The sequence below is a fragment of the Epinephelus fuscoguttatus genome, linkage group LG8, assembly GCF_011397635.1.
Source record: "Epinephelus fuscoguttatus linkage group LG8, E.fuscoguttatus.final_Chr_v1".
In the NCBI taxonomy this organism is placed as follows: Eukaryota; Metazoa; Chordata; class Actinopteri; order Perciformes; family Serranidae; genus Epinephelus; species Epinephelus fuscoguttatus.
The window spans coordinates 10,787,806-10,805,232 of NC_064759.1; the positions used below are offsets into that span (position 1 = coordinate 10,787,806).

A 17,427-nucleotide genomic window follows, 5' to 3' on the forward strand; every position below is an offset into this window, starting at 1 on the left:
CACTCTGCTCAGACACACACGGAGCAGCCACACATATGCAAAAGATAACAAATAAAAATATGATTACAATGTGAAAGGTTATTATTGTGCACATTAAAATATTTATCAGAAACACGTCTTAATGGTCAGTCATTAATCAGAATGATCTAATCGCAGTAATAATGATCACCATAATCCGGGAGGTCCAAGCTCGCAGTGTTCGAATATACGGAACTGCCAGACCAGACGGGCCGGGTGCAGCCACGGGACCAGCCCTTCCTGCACCTTCAGGCGGGGGGTTCAGGATGCTGGAGAGGGAGATGCGCTCTCTAACCTCTGGGTTAAAATAAAATTGAATAACTTACAATTTGTTGACAGTGTTTCTCCCGTGCGCGTGCGCTCTCTCTTTCTCTCTCGCAGTCTCACTCTGTTTCTTTTCTTTTGACTTTTCTAAGATGACAGATGCTGAATATATACTCCCTATCTGATGCTATGGCTGTTTGTGGCTGGCTGAGAGGGATGTGAACTCATAGTTTGCAGGCTGTGTTAATCATATTAGGATGGGTTTCCATTACGCGTGACAAACGGTGTCAATCCCCTTTGATCTGACATCAGATGTGACGGGACAGTCGATATAGAGATACATTTATCTTCTCCTCAGCTGTAAAACGCTCACTCTTTCCAGTTGGTAGGTCCGCCATCTAACTATCTCTCCGCCGTGCGCTCCAGTTGCGCCTCTCTTAAAGGGAATGAGAGGTGACACTCTGATTGGCTTATTGAATGATACGCCCAAAACACATCCATGACACACCCTGCGTTCCAATACCCATACTACCATACTATTTAGTATGCCAGAAAAAGAATTAGTGTGTCCCAATACATAGTATGTCAGATGCAGTATGCCAAAAGTACCAGGATGTTCTACTACATCCGGTCACATTTCGTAGTATGCATGTCAGCATGCTTCTTTGGCCATTCTGACCCACAATCCTTTGCGCAGCGGAAGTTACGTTGCACTGACTGAGCTGCAACCAACGCCCACATATAGCATGGAAGACAAGACGACACAGACAACACAGACAACTTTATTGTGATTATAGTATAATCAATGTTAGGGTTCAACTATGACTACAATATAGAAGATTCTACCAGTATAGGCAGTGGTGTAAGTGTGGTATAAATAATGAATGAATATGACTAAATATGAATACACTATGGACCAGGTATGAGCAGTATAGACTAGTAAATATATAAATAGTAAAAGTCAAATATGTAGTATTCTGTCTGCACGTGAAGCAGCCTTACATTCACATTACTTTTATTTGTGGTGTAACATACTTGTTTTTAGATATCCTGCTGTATAGAGACTCCAATAGACAGGGCACCAACCTCTACCACAAATGTACTGACAGGAACTCAATTCTTTATGGACAATCGTTTCACCCCATCCCACTCAAAAGGAGTTTACCTGTCTCTCAGTTTAATCGTATCCGCCGCATTTGCAGCTCGGATGTGGATTATTATCAAGCCTCTGACCTGGAAAAACGTTTTCAAGACAGACAATACAAACATGAATGGGTGGCACAAGCTCGCAGCCGCTTTGACTCTGTATCCCAATCTGAGTGTCTGAACAATGTTAGTTTTATAGCAACTGAGCCTAAAGTTAACTGTGTGATCCAGTACTCACCTCTTGGTAGAGAACTTCAAAACATCTTCAAAACATTGGCACATCATCAACTCTGATCCTTCACTTAAATGTTTCTCCACACTTCCTCGAGTTGTGTTCAAGAGACCTCCAAACCTTAGAAACATGTTAGTGAGAGCATATCAGCTGCCTGTGACTCCACCACACTTCTTACAGTCTGTCCCCTTGGGGAATTACAGATGTGGCAACTGTACCCAGTGTAATTTCACACACAAAACCTCTACTTTCAATCATCCATGGAATGGCAAGTCTTTTAACATCAAGGGTGTTATTTCTTGCAATACCAAAAATGTTATCTATTTGCTTAAGTGTCCGTGCAGCCTGGCGTATGTTGGTAAAACCAACAGACCACTAAAAACTAGAATCTCAGAACATAGATCTAACATTAGAAACCACGACACCAGAAGTCCAGTGGCAGTGCACTTCACACAAGCCTCGCATAATGTCTCCTCTCTCAGATACATAGGTATAGAACTTGTTAAACAGCCCTTACGTGTGGTGACATTAACTCTCTTGTACTTAAAAGAGAAGCTTTTTGGATATATACCCTGGACACTTTGGCTCCCAAAGGGCTTAATATTGATTTTGACTTGAGGCCTTTTTTATGATGTGTGTGGTCCACGCGCTTCATTTTCGTTGTTATGGGTCTAGGAACTTGTCATTTGTGTTTACATTGTTCCCTCAGTAGCTGGTATGATGTTGGATTTGATTGTTTTTCTGCCACTACTGTGTGAGCCATGTTTCTCATGTTGTCTGCATTTGCCATATTGCTGTGGTTTGATATTTGTTAGAGATGCCTCTACAGAACATTTTTTTCCCTTTAATATTGCATAAATTTATGATGGTCTTCACCTGATGCTCTCTTTATGTGATATTTAAAGTGTGTGGGATATGTTTATATTTATATTTATATCTGCACTGCAGGCCTTATACCTGCGCAAATTCTTAAAGATTTTCTAATAGAATCTTTGTAAAGTGGTATTCTGGCTTTGTTGTATTGTACTGCATTTAAAGATTGTTTCTCATCAATCAGAAATATATTTTTCCTTTCTGTTTGATAATATTATGATTGTTCTCACACCTGTGGTTTATCACCTGATTGTGTCAGGTGACCCTAAGGGGTTGTATATATGGAGGTGTACTCACATTCACTTTATGTCTGATGAAGGGCAGGAGCCCGAAACGTAACATATAAACAAATTTTTCAAGGAGCAGCTTCTGGTGTGTGGACTTTATCTTTTATTTCAAGGGGGTTGATATGCCTACTGGTGACTAGTTCAATAGACAGGTCACTAATAATAGGCTTGGAACTGTTTACGTGAACACATCAGTTTATTAGAAACAACATACATTTCGACATAACAGCAACAGAGCTCGACGAGAGGAGATTTGCTGCATCTCCGAAGTACAACAAAACAGAATATTCAAATGTGGCGCTACGGACGGCGGCGGAAGTGAGCAAGAGGGTCGGAGTTCACGGAGCGATGTGATGGCGGATGTAGTGTGTTCCAATAGCATGCATACTGCATGCATACTGCATACTACACTACATACTTTTTAAGGGCAGCTGCAGCACATACTAAAAGTATATAGTAGAAGTATGCGATTTGGAATGCAGGGTAATTCACAAAGTAAGTCCAACCCTTTTAGACTCTCCGCCATGCGCACAGTCTGAAAACGTGCTGTCTAACAAGTGGCTGGGACACGCCCATGCGCCGCACGCCGTCCGCCGTCTGCTTTAGACCATCTAAATAGGGCACATGGTGTCTGTAGCTAATTTCAACATTCATGACAACTGTGCGGAGGATTAATTTTTTTTAAACTCACTTGTTTACATTTTATTTAGGCCTAAAGTTGCACATATTTAACGATGGAGTGGATTGAGTGACAGGCTGTCTGCAATGTGTTGCTGTAGTCTGTAAGTTAGATCCATCCTTCACTTTTCCACAGCTTCACCCTCTCGTCCAAATATGGTCACTTCTGACTCTATAAAAACAATATGGCAACGCCTGAGATGCTGAACTCAAGGCTTCACAACAGCAGTCTACAAACCAGTGGGTGACGTCATAGTAGCTACGTCCATTACCTTATATCATCTTTTGCTTTGATGCTGTTAAAGAAATGAATAGACATAAAACACTTTGTGTTTGTAAAGAAAAAGAGGGAAACATAATCAATAGAACATTTATTACCAACTGTATCATTGTCTTGAGTGATCATACAGAAAAAAATATAAATTTTATAAGATCCATGTCTTAAAATACTGACACTGATGAAATGCAAAGAAATAGATGTTTAATTATGCCAGTTCAGAAATGACACATTTGCTTAACGTATCCTTTAAATTTTTCAGGCAGCTGTGAAACAGATTCTTTTGGAAACACTGAAGGATTTGAGTTATGAGGAACGTGAGAAATTCAAGTGGTTGCTGTGGTTCACGCAGTTCCAGAAGGGCCTTCCACACATCTCATTGAGCCGACTACAGTGGACAGACAGTGCAGACACACTGGTGGATCTGATGATCCAGACTTGTGGCCAGCAGTCTGTGGAGGTGACCAAGGAGGTTTTCATGGACATGAACAGGACTGATCTGGTCAACAAGTTGTCAGTCATCAGCTCAAGAATCAAAGGTCAGAGAAAGAAGACAAAACTGCCACATTACACAATCATATGTTTCTCATAAATGTTTAATAAATAGATTTTAGATTTCATAGTCAAGCTGCATTCAAACTTCATTTAATCAATAAGAAATCTGAAAAATTAGAGAGCAGGCAGCAACACCACATTTATTACTTGGACTGCAGAAATCACTGAGTTGAATTCAACCTCTTTGATTTTCTTGATGTCACTACTGAGTAGATTTTAGTGTCAGTTTTGCAGCAGTGAATTCTTTGTGTTCAATTTTCTTGAAAATGAATGAACCTTATTAAAGAGAAGCTAAATATAAGTTACAGTTTACAGTATAATACAGAACATCAAGGCCAAATGCTATGACCTCAAAAGTGACCACTTGAATCAACACCTCTCCAAAACACTGAATATCTTAATTTGACAGCTTTGTAAATTATATATTTTGCTGCAGGACCACCGCTCAACCTGGATCAGTCTTGGTTAAGGTGCTGGAAACATAAAAATCCAAAAGCGAAGAAAGGATTTCCGCACACTTGCATCTGTGCAATACTTGACTTTATATACTTTACTTTAAAGTGAAGTATTGCACAGATGTATATTTGATATATGATATATATTTTGACACATTTCAAACATGATAAAGGTAAAGTAGTGTTTGTTGCAGGACTTTTGTATCGCAGTCCTTTAGATTTAATGGGTGTTAATGATAAGGTGTCCAACCTCTCTCATTCTGATTTTATGATGTCAGATCCAAGCCCATTTAGTGTTATTTTGCGATGAATCCTCCATATGGTATTTTATTCAAAAGCAACATAATCTGACTAAAGTTTATTATAGTCTGATTTTTAATCTGTAAAGAGTCATTTTCTGTTTTCTTTCTCCTCAGAGAAACATCTATCTGAACTGCTCCAGAAAGTGAGTAATGTCACATCAGACACATTTTACAGAACACAGCTTTCATTTAATTTTTACAGTTTGAAAATGATCCTCATGTTGACAGTAAAGAGGTGGAAAAAGGTTTTAAACCAGAAAAATCACATCGGCTGTAAAAGCAATGGGAACATGTGATCAGGTGGATCATTCCTGCTTTTGGTAGCACAGTGACAGAGAGAGTTAGAGACAGTCGTTAAAGCACAATTACTGATAACCTGTTCATAGCATTAAATGGAGCACACTGGCCCTCAATTATCAATCTAATGTTCAAACCAGCACAAAACCAAACGCAGAAATCATCTAACAGGGTTCACGTTTTAAAAACGTTTGTATCTCAACTATCACAGCGTACAAATGATTGGGCATTGATAAATGTATAAGTGTGACTGCTGAAAACAATCGTCATTTGGGTGGGTGCCCACCTTGAAACTGAGCTGATTGTATTGACCCTCTGTGCTGTCAGGGACAAGATGTGTGTGAAGCATCTGTGTTTTCACAGACATTGATGTAAACTGTCAGAAAAATTTGACTGGTGTGTTGAGGCATACAGCCAGGGGGCGGTAATTCTGGTTTTAACTTAAGTTTTTATAATTAATAATATAAACATGCTTTGGCTTGTCAAAGTTGACAAAAAAGAGCTTCAGATAAATTAGAGCCAGGCACCAGTGGTGTTCAGCCTTTGGTCAGTAACACAGAGCCAGGCGACTGTGAGCTTTGATGGAGAGACTGTGTCCATGTGGCAGCTATATATTTTGAAGTGATTAATATGTGGCTGCAAATACTTAATATGCCCGTCAGAATATGGTCTAATAACAATTATCCAACTCAGCCAGATTTACTCTGCTGTACCATTAGTCCACGCTGACACAAACTTGTGCACGAGTTGAGACGTGATGTGAGATTTGATCATAGCCTCCACTCACGGCCATGTTGATCAATAACCAAGTTTTGCGTGGAAATGACCAAATGCCCAGGTCGCTGTCATACGTTCATTTCGTAAATGAGGGCCACTGTATTGTGATGAAGCTACAGAAATGAACACATGTGGAAGTTCTTTGTTTTTATAGTCAATTTATCATTTTGCCTAATTTGGTTAATATTAGTTGTTACAAATAAATTAATGTATTATTACTACAGTGGAGATATGACAAAAATGCCCTCTGACTACTTTGTGTCCATCAGGAAGTCACCATGACACCACTAATGGAGAAGCTTTTGGAAACACTGGAAGATTTAAGTCAGTGGGAGCTCGGGGACTTCAAGCATGTCCTACTGCACACTAGAATGAAGAAAGGCCTCCCTGAAATCTCAACACAGAGAATGGACAGGGCAGGTAGAGTTGGCATGTTGAAGCTGATAGTGGAGATTGACGGCCAGCAGTCTGTGGAGGTGACAAGGGAGGTTTTAATGGAGATGAACAGGACTGATCTGGCAAAGACGCTGTCAGAAATCAGCTCAGGACACAAAAGTAAGATGAAGAATGCAAAAACCACCACATTACACAATCATATGTCTCATAAATGTTTACTGATTTTTACTTTATATATTTTTTGTGTGTGTGTGTGTGTGTGTGTGTGTGTGTGTGTGTGTTTGTGTATGAAGCACTTTGTAGCTGTGTTTTTAAAATGCTGTATAAGTAAAGCTTTATTTACGTGTTCACTACTGAAGAATTCATAGTAAAACTGGGTTCAAACTTTATTCAATCAAGAATAAGAAATATGAAATATTAGAGAGCAGACAGCAATTTAAAAACACCACATTCATTACTTTCACTGCAGAAATCATTGAGTTGAATCCAGCTACTTTGAGGGTACAGTTCACAGAATGATAGAGAACATCAAGCGTAAATACTTTGACCTCAAAAGTGACCACCTGAATCAACACCTCTCTGACACACTGAATATTGCCATTAAACAGCTTTGTAAATTATATATTTTGACACATTTCAGACATCATAATTTTTATGACAGTAGTGTTTGTCGCAGGACTTTTGTATTGGAGTCATTTCGATTTAATGGGTGTTAATGATACGGTGTCCAACCAGTCTCCCTGATTGATTTTAGATCAGATTTGAGCCCAATTTAGTTTTATTTTGTGATTAATCCTTAATATTATTTTTAATTCTAAAACAACTAAATCTGACTAAAGTTGTTTATTGTCTGGTTTTCAATCACTCATGGGTCATTTTCTGTTTTCTTTTTCTTCAGAGGAACATTCGTCAGAACCGCTCCAGAAAGTGAGTAATGTCACATCAGACACATTTTACACAACACACCTTTTGTTTCATTTTTACAGGTTGAAAATGATCCTCATGTTGACACTAAAGAGGTGGAAAAAGGTTTTAAACCATAAACATCAAATCTGATGTAGAAGCAGTGAGAACATGAGATCAGGTGGATCATTACTAGTTATGGTAGCACAGTGACAGAGAGAGTTAGAGACAGTCAATAAAACAAAATTACTGATAACCAGTTCATAAATGAATAATTTGGTGTGTCATTGTGCCTCAATGTGATTATTAGTCGTTACAATACTCTCTTGACTTAAACGCTTTTATTGACCCAGATAAATTAATGCATCATCACTACAGTGGAGATATGGCAGAAATGTCCTCTGACTACTTTGTGTCCATCAGGAAGTCACCAAGACACCACTAATGGAGAAGCTTTTAGAAACACTGGAAGATTTAAGTCCCGGGGAGCTCGAGAAATTCAAGCATGTTTTGCAGTACACTAAAATGGAGAAAGGCCTCCCAGAAATCTCAGGACACCAAATGGAGACAGCAGACAGATTTGGAATAGTGGAGCTGATGGTGGAGATCTACGGCCAACAGTCTGTGGAGGTGACCTGCAAAGTTTTGAGGAAGATGAACAGGACTGATCTGGCAGAGATGCTGTCAGGAACCAGCTCAGGACTCAAAGGTAAGATAAAGAAGACAGAAACTGAAATACTACACAATCATACTGGATGTTTCAAAAATATCTAATAGATTTCCAAATTCATAGTAACAAGGTAAATCTGCTTGGGTTCAAAAATTGATGCTTGGTGCTTACACTAATGCCTAATGCAGCAGCTGAAACTGTGCAATGTCACCTCAACAGTGGCACTCTGTACTTCTCCAACATGACCCTTTTTAAAAGATACACACTCCAGCTGCCACTGAAATCAATCCACCTCAGCCACAGGCAGGAGAAGTTAGGTTCATGTTTGAGCTGATAAATTCATCTGTGCGGAGTGGCAGGGCGATGAAGAAGTGACCCACATGGAGGAAGAGACGCACAGCAACAAGGGAGCTGGACAACTTGGGAGGCAGTCACCAACAGGGCTATAACTTGAGACAATATGTTCAGGATCCCACGAGCAAGATTGAGCTCACTCATCAGGTCTACATACAGTAGCTTCCCAAGTCCCAGAAATGTGACTTGCCATCTTTGCGACGCCCAAAAACCAAGCTTGAAACATATTCATTCCACTGACCCAGGGCCAGTACAGCTGATGCTACGACCAGATCCTGCAAAAGTTGGCAGAGGTCTGATCAGCACACAGACTAGAATTAAATAAGGCCAGCCCCTCAACTACAAATCCATTTCATCAGTCAATGAGGTGGAACACAGAACATTACACAGAAAGAAGATGAGACTGTCTTTCTGTCAGTCTGTCTCTTACTGCACTGACAGTTCGCTCCAACACGGACACACACCACAAAAAAACAAAACAAACTGTCAGGACCAACACATCATTTTCTATCACCACTCCAAGAAGAAAGCTGGAGCATCTTGATGGCCAGTGGAGAAATCTGATGACTGACCTGCTGCATGTATACACAGTTTAACAGTAACCTGGTTACCACAGCGCATGTAAACACATTGAATATAGCATGACCACAACATCAACACCCATTACTGTACACTTTACATTACAATCCTAACCTACTGTTACATATTGCTCTCATGTTTGAGCAGCGCTATCTAGCATATGATGCAAAACACATGCAATGTTATGTGATTTAATGTATCAACATAAATTTTTGATCCTCTGTGTCTTCACAAGGGCCTTCAAGAAGCTTGGAGCTTGAGGGTTGTGGAAGCATTATGGTAATTCCTTACATCCATTCATTTGTTTAGTTTAGTTTATTGGGATCCCCATTAGCCACTGCATTTCAGCAGCTATTCCTCTGTTGAGTTTATTTGTTATCAGTTAATGTGAAGTTACTAAAACACATCTTCACGTCTTTGTAAAAATGACTGTCCTCTGCAGCAGGACTCCAGTGACTGGACTAAAGTTGAACCTGAAGTGAACAGTACAGATGCAAACAAGGCTTCAACTTACAGGTAAATACAAGATCCTAAATGTTCCATCACAGCTAAGCGTCAACGTTTGGGGCTGAAAAATGAAGCTTACAGCGAAGCAATGTCGGTAACCAGACTGACAGTGATGAGCCTCTGAGGGTGAAGCCCAAATTTTGGGATTATCCAGTAGGGGTGGGAATCATCAGAAGAATAAGAAAATAAAAAAAGAAAATTAGAAAAATTTATCTAATAAGAAAAAGTTTTCAGTCTGTTCATCTCACTTCAGCCATTTTTTTTTTGCAGCAGCAAAATGTATCTAGTGGACTGAAAAACCAATGATCATATTATTCTAGTAGACTACCAAAAGCTGATTTATATTTTAAAATTAATAATACATATTATAAAAAAATGATAGTGTGTGACGATACAACATTGCCACACAAAAATATCACGATACTGTGCTGTATGGATTTACCCCCACTCCTATTATCCGGTATAGCAAGCTGATATCCAAACCAAGACTTCCTCTGTGTGCCCGTCATTTCAACTAATCTCTATATCTGCATATGAATGCAGATCATTTTCAAAAGGATAATATAAAGCTAACTTGTTGTCAGGAGATAGCTGACTGGATCAGAGATTACATTTCAGCCAGTGCGTTTCACCACTTCCCACAAACTGTTTACCATTGTTGTGGGTAACATGTTACAAAAGTAATGCATTACAAAAGTAATGTGTTGCAGTAATATATTACATTTTTGCAGTAACAAAGTAATACAACATGTCACCAACAGGATTTCAGGTAATATCATTACATTTACATTATCAGGTAATGTGTCACCATCCGAAATAAACTGCTCATTGTTCTCTTTTTTCACACTGATCCACATAGCTCCACTTTCGCCAGTGCACCACCACAAAAAGTATCCCCCGAAGGTTACTGTGTATTCTGTGTCATTACAGACTACATTATAGAAGGGTTCCAGTGATTTGTTTATAGAGATTAACACAGATGTGCCAAAAACGCAGGCCCTCAAATGGCCACTTGAGACTGGCTCCAAAGGGGAGTTCATCCTCATAGACCCCCATGTTAAAATGCCCAACTTATCAGCAGAAATAAACATGTTTACAGCCTGGTACAAAAATGTTTTGGTGAGTTTTTAAATAACACGGCCCTCTCATCCAAATTCAGTCACTTCTGGCACCAAAAATCCTGGAGGGACGGCCAAAATTTCAAATTCAAGAATTCACAATAGTCCACACAGCAATGAGTAACGTCACGGTGGCTATATACATTATCTTTACAGTCTATGGTCACAGAGAACTGGAACTAAAGGAAACCCTCAAGCTTGGTTCTTAGGATGTTTTCACAGGAGGGAATCTGAAGTCTTTCTCTGTGCTGTTACCGGTTATACTAATGCAGTATAACAAATATAGCGGCAATAGATTTAACACCAAATAAACTGAAGGCTAATATGTTTAGAATTTCACATTTATTCCTTTGTGACCCTAATACAGGATTTTTGTGCATAGACACGAACTCACTTGTTTTCTTTTCATTCACATTTTAGCCTACAGTCTGGAGCAGGAAACTTTGAATGCAGTGTCTCTGGTATGCGCTGGGTCTGTAAGGAAAAGGTCAGCTTTAAGTACCAGTTTTACTCTTGGGAAGGACCTATGGAAAGGATAGAAAGCATGAAGTACATGCCTGCAGGTCCCCTGATGGACATCACAGTCACTGCTGGGAAGTTAGATGTAGTGTACCTGCCACACTGGATCGCCATAGGTAAGTGGACATGAAGAAAATAATGAAATAAAATGCTAACTTTTTTATTTATTTCTGACAGCATGTTTACAAAAACTGATGCAATCCTTTTCTCTTCACTAACTGTGCTTTTGTTTTGTGCAGATGACAATCCTACAATATTAGACAAGTTTGCAGTCCTACACATAGATGACTGTGGAGATGTCGTGGAAAAAGTGTCTGAGGTCACATCGTCCCATGTCAAGCTGTCTGACCCAGATTTCTCTCTATTAATGGTCCTGTTGGACTGGTTGGGCCTTCCAGTGGAAATAAACTGTATGGTGTTAATATATAGCAAGATCCTCACAGCATCATCTCAGACATCCCTCACACTCCATGTTTACCTGATCCCATGTGATCTTGGTCTACAAGAGGTTATTTCATGTCTTACTGTCAACAATACCAATCATAATAAGATACAGAATGACACTATAAATTAATTGGTAAATACACAACACAGATAACAATGTTTTTGATTTGTTTTGTTTCTACAGGAATTAGATTCAAGAGAAAAATCCTATGGATTCAAGGGAATCCGAAAGCCAAAACCAGAAAAGTCCCTGAAAATGCAAAATTGGTTCACTTTAACGACAGATCAGGAAGGTGCAGAGATTTATCCTGAAGGCGAGAAACCCCAGGTGAAAACCTATTTTTTTTATGCACTACCAACCATAACGTGTCTTCTCACTTACTGTTCTAGAAATGTATTCAAAAGGTACATGTTTAATTAGACAGTGACTGTATCTAATTACAAAAAATAATTGTTTCATCTGCAGCAGTTTCATGGTGATATCTAAAAGTTAAATTTTTTACCCTGGTATCTTATCTTGGGTCTTAAAATGTGTGGAATTTCACAATGTATAAATGAGTTTCATCTCATACTGTGGGCCAAAAATGTCCACTTCAGTGGCACTTACATACACCAAAGTTTTATTACTGTCTATATTCTGATGGTTTTACTGAGGGGTTTATTCATATCTCACTCATTACCTCATTTATGTAATATTTTAGTTCTAAAAAGATCGTGAAAATCTTCTTTTTTCATGGCTCACATTCAAATATCTGCAGTCATGACCATGCCTGGCTCCATGTGGTCTTCCATTTTAGCCAGACAGTTTAGCAATATTTGGCAATATACAGCAGATATATTAATTTTTCTGTCTCTGTCTCAGATGTCTTTGATGGAAATGAAAAAAACACCACAACTTAACCTCATATGATGAAAGAAAAAAAATCTCCTGGTGCACTTTGCTCAAAGTCTGACTTCTTATTTATTATTATTTCTTACTTTCACAGAAAAGCACATTAAAGCTCAGATATGACAGCACAGATCCAAACTTCTATGAAGTGGTCGTTCAAAATCCAGACAAAGACTTTAAGCTCATGCTCACACCAGAAAATGGGCATCAGCCAGTTTGGACCTGTAAAATTCTAAAAGGTCAGTTTAAACAATACCACAAGAACTTATCCACTCTGTCTGTGTACCACTTTGATTTTATTAAATATCATTAGTGAAGCAGATGTGTGATGTTAGATAAAGGCAGTAAATCAGTTACATGTCCGTGTTTTCTTTACCTCCTTACCTTTTTTTTCTCAGGTGAATGGCAAAGCACTGGCCATGTACAAGGTGAGTCATTTAAAATAATTTGTGTTTAGAAGAGTCATTCTTATACACTGTCTTTCTGCCTGTTCGCTGTGCTGCTCCAAGACACACACACATCTTCAAAAAAAGCTAATGCAGGACCAACTCAGCGTTTTCTATCAGTACTACTGTTAGAATAAGAATGGCATTCCTCCCAAAAATAAGTCCGGGGGCCGGTGAAATGTCTGATAATTGACCTGCTTCAAATTCACATAAATGTCCTGAAAGAGCTGAACTTTTAAATTTGAATGATGTTTGTGGCTCAGGGCATGCAGCAGGAGTAGTCAACCAAAAAATGTAGGGAATAATAATAATAAAGCTGGGTTTAATAATAAAGTTGGTTAAGATGGCTGCTGGTTCCAGTCCAGTTTTGTGTTTGTGCACCCATCCTCTTCTTGGTGTACAGTGTACTGTAATGACATTTGTCCTTAATGTAGAGACACCACCAGGATCTTGCTGGCTTATCGTAAAAAAGGAAAAATGTTAGGCTAGGCAGTATAATGGTGTGAAATTCCTGCCTCAAAGAAGCAGTGTAAAAGGGTCTAGTGACTATGAAGAGGAGCAATCAATTTGTTTTGACTCCTGACACTGACTTGGTGTTGTCCAGTAGAGAGAAGACGTATCACTCTGTTGGAGCTGTTGAAACTACAAAAACACTTATGATTGTCAGAGAGTGGAGGTTCTTTGCTCACAAAAGATCTTTTACTGAGTACAAAACCATCGACTGGAAAGACGATGCAAAAATGGCAAGTTTAATTTTGGCCTTTCGTCAAGTTATTTATCAGCAATGCTGAAACGACCTGCTGCCAGCGACGTCGGTCATTATGTGATAAATCTCTTTGTATAGTTTATCTTTATGAATCAAGAATCTGATGCAAAATAGTCATGGTCAGATTTTAAATCAGTCACTCATGTAACATTTTTCCTTTCTCCTCAGAGAAACACTCAGTGGACAAACACCAGGTGAGTGATCTCACATGCCTTAAATTTGATGGTTCTCTCACAACTGATGCTGCAGTCAGTGAGCTTCTCAGCAATACATAATGTTATAGTTAAATGACATAGTTAAATCATATCCATTTATTTATTCACTTTGAATTTATCAGGAAGCAGCAATCACAGTGGCAGGAGCGAAGCTTCTGAATATGCTGAAAGAGTTGAAAAGTGAAGAGTTCAAAGAATTCAAGTGGCGCCTCCCACGCATCACAGAGAGCCAACGGGAGAATAGTGACAGGGTAGACCTGGTGAAACTGATGCTGCAGACCTACAGCCAAGAGTCTGTGGAGGTGGCCAAAGATATTTTAAAGGAAATTCCCAGGAATGATCTGGTGCAGCTGTTGTCAGACACCAGCTCAGGATCAGAAGGTAAGTTGTGGAACAAAAACAGCAGTAGCATATTCAGAGGCACCATCAACTATAAATCAGGTGTGAAGTCAAATTAGTTCATCAAAGAAAGCTCTCTGGCATTTATTTTCTGCATGTATTTGTTCATGTTTTACAAAGGGTTTAATCTGAGCCATGCCATACAATGATAGCAATCATTTCACATCCATACAGGGTTAAAGGTGCACAGCTGTTTAAAATATTTTTTTAATACAATGTTATCGGCCAATATAATTCAGGTATCAGCATCAGGAAGGAAGAACTGGTATCAGCACATCTCTAACTGCAGTATAGGCGCACTAAAGGCAGAAACAAAGTCATATTTAATAAGACAGCAGCAAGATGATCGGTTAACAATAGCGACAGCGAGCATTATCATGGGTACATACAGCCTCACAGAGTCACTGGCATGACTGTAGACCTCACTTTTTTTGCAATGAAGGTTTTGAATTGTATTTTGTTAAAAGCAACTGATTAAGATCTGATGTCACTTATATTTTTAATTTCCTTCCTCCTCAGAGAAACACTGATGCAGACCATGAGCACAGCATGTCCGCCTGACTCTGCACAACACAGCTTTCATTCAAACATGCTGGATGAAAGTCATTGTCACCTTGAACTGATCAATTATGATACAAACCAAAATTTTCATCATGATAAAGCTGTCGCAGAAGTGAGGCTGTATTAATCTCTTCAACAACGTGTTCTTCATCACGTAACGATGCAGTGATCTCATTGAGGAACTCACAAGGAAATGTGAGTTTTTATGCCGCTGGGGCTGAGGCATATTGTTTTTGGGTTAGCTGTCCATCCATTTGTCTGACTGTCTGTCTGTCTGTCCCACTCACATGAACACAATACCTCAAGAAGGCCTCGAGGGAATTTCTTCAAATTTGGCACAAATGTTCACTTCACATGAACTGATTTGAATTTGGTGGTCTAAGGTCAAGGTCAGTTCATGACTTTGGCCATAACTCAAAACGTTAATGTATGACACACTATATTTAAATTTTTCAGCATTCATTTTTTAATAACATACTATATTATGACTTTGTATTGTTATTTATACCATGTCACCTGACTTTGGCCTTAATGTGGAACCTTCCTCTCATGAATTTATGACTTCATTGGTGTAAACTGTGAGAGCAACGTGAGCAGTGTTATAACACTTTATTAATGCAGGATGTAAAAATGACTGAAGTCTGGAGGATTGTGTTTTTTTTCTTTCTTTATCCTGTTTTGTTTCATTTTATTTTATCTTCAAATCCCATTCATGTGTTTTTATATTTGAGTATATATTTTCTTAAAATCTTTTCATGTCTTAAATTAAGCACAGTTTATTTTTTGTCGTCATTTATATGGATATACTGTGTCCTTTGAATTCACCAGGTTGTAACAATGATGGCTATTAATTTTTTTTTTTACAGGTGGAGAGTCATTAAAAAAACTGTTCTGATAATTGTTTAAACCATTTTTCACGCAAAAACATTAAATGGTTCTAGCTACTTAAATATGAGGACTTGCTGCTTTTCCTTTAAATTAGTTTAATAATTTTAATCTTTTAAATGTGTTTAAAGTTCTCTGCATTGAGTCCTTTTACTCTTAATACTTAAATACATTTTCCTTGTTATACTGACATACTTTTATTAAAGTAACATTTTCAATGCAGGACAATTACTAGTAACAGAGTATTTTTAAAGTGTGGTATAAGTACTAATAGTAAGTAAAGGATCTGAATACTTCCTTCATCACTGATGCTGAAAAGTCAGCTGTTTTGTCATTGCTGTTTTTTTTGTTTTCCAGTAAGCCAGCACTGACTGTCTGTAAAATCACATTTTTTTAAGTCTATTATATAACATTAACGCATTCTCACTCCGACCTCGTCACACATCAACATTTGGTCATGGACTTTCCACGTCCACATACAGTGTGCAAGGTACCCTGGGTGTGTTGGTTGTTAACATTGTTAACATTCTGTCAAGTTCTGCCTGTTACATGCATTGTCTTCTTCCAAGATACGCTTCCGTTATCACAGGAAATTTACCGTTTATCTACAGTCTTTAAATACTCCACCGTCACTCCGCCTTGCTCCCTGCAACTGTGGACTGCTCCCCAGGAGGAGAGCAGGCAGCAGCTCGGGAGATGGACTTTCTGGCGGTGGCTGTAGCAGCTGCGATTAGAAACATTTTCTCTTCATCGCTTAAACACCAAGCTAATTATCGACACTAGGGATGCACGATAATATCAGCACGTCATCAGTACTGTCCAATATTGGCTTTAAAATGAGCTGTCAGAATTGACCACCATGCTCTTTGTTATTTTGAACAAAGAATGAATATTACATACATTGAAAAGCAGTGTATTTCATGTCTCCATCTGCTGGTGGGCCATCACAAGTAGAGTATGTATCATATGATGTTAATTCCACTGCAGAAGAGACTTGATGATCACTAGAATTGGGTGGATAATTAAGCGGATATATCTGTCAGTATTGGTTATTGGTCAGATGAGTTGTTCCACATTGGCATATTGGATATCGGCAAAAAATCCAATATCGTGCGTTTCTAATTGAGTGCTGCATCATTTCATGTTCACCCACACAAAGCCACAGAAGTGAGTAATAGTTACTTTTCTGTTGCTGTTCAATGTAAGATAATACGACAACTGTTCAGATAATTGTGTGGAGCTTATCTAACACGTGTTGTTTTCTCAGTAGCCTACAATATGATACCTTCCTCACGATAACAGTGTTTTTCCATCTAGCCACTGTCTGGCAATTAGAGAGGGCTACGTCTGACGTGGGGCTGAGAGAGCTACAGAGACCATGGGGAACAGTCTTGGTGTTGATGATATCTACATCCACTGCTTCAGCTGAGATGGTCTAAGGTGGAAGAGCCTTCTCTCCTAGTCTCTACAACCAAGAGCAGTCCCAGCAGCAGGTCAAGCAGTATGTTTCCAAATTTGTTTTTGCAACACTGTTTTATTCAATCTCCAAGCTAAATTTCAAGCTGTCCTTGTTTTTTGTTGCATAACCCTTTGTTGGCACATGTGCGAAATGCCG

The 17,427-nt window shown here is 38.8% G+C and overlaps 1 protein-coding gene across 3 annotated transcripts in view; it reads left to right on the forward strand.

Annotated features, from left to right (window-relative positions):
* Positions 1–15,877, forward strand: part of LOC125893026 (uncharacterized) — a 29,129-nt gene extending 13,252 nt beyond the window's left edge. For all 3 annotated transcript variants that reach the window (XM_049583452.1, XM_049583453.1, XM_049583455.1), the window contains 15 exons: positions 4,038–4,314; positions 5,202–5,230; positions 6,431–6,716; positions 7,456–7,484; positions 7,884–8,169; positions 9,299–9,342; positions 9,506–9,579; positions 11,109–11,323; positions 11,447–11,715; positions 11,836–11,979; positions 12,638–12,779; positions 12,939–12,968; positions 13,921–13,946; positions 14,090–14,348; positions 14,886–15,877. In XM_049583452.1, coding sequence (XP_049439409.1) covers positions 4,038–4,314; positions 5,202–5,230; positions 6,431–6,716; positions 7,456–7,484; positions 7,884–8,169; positions 9,299–9,342; positions 9,506–9,579; positions 11,109–11,323; positions 11,447–11,715; positions 11,836–11,979; positions 12,638–12,779; positions 12,939–12,968; positions 13,921–13,946; positions 14,090–14,348; positions 14,886–14,896 — 2,121 coding nt within the window. In that variant the 3' untranslated portion in view covers positions 14,897–15,877. The remainder of the gene's footprint in view (positions 1–4,037; positions 4,315–5,201; positions 5,231–6,430; positions 6,717–7,455; positions 7,485–7,883; positions 8,170–9,298; positions 9,343–9,505; positions 9,580–11,108; positions 11,324–11,446; positions 11,716–11,835; positions 11,980–12,637; positions 12,780–12,938; positions 12,969–13,920; positions 13,947–14,089; positions 14,349–14,885) is intronic.
* The last annotated feature ends 1,550 nt before the right edge of the window (positions 15,878–17,427 follow it).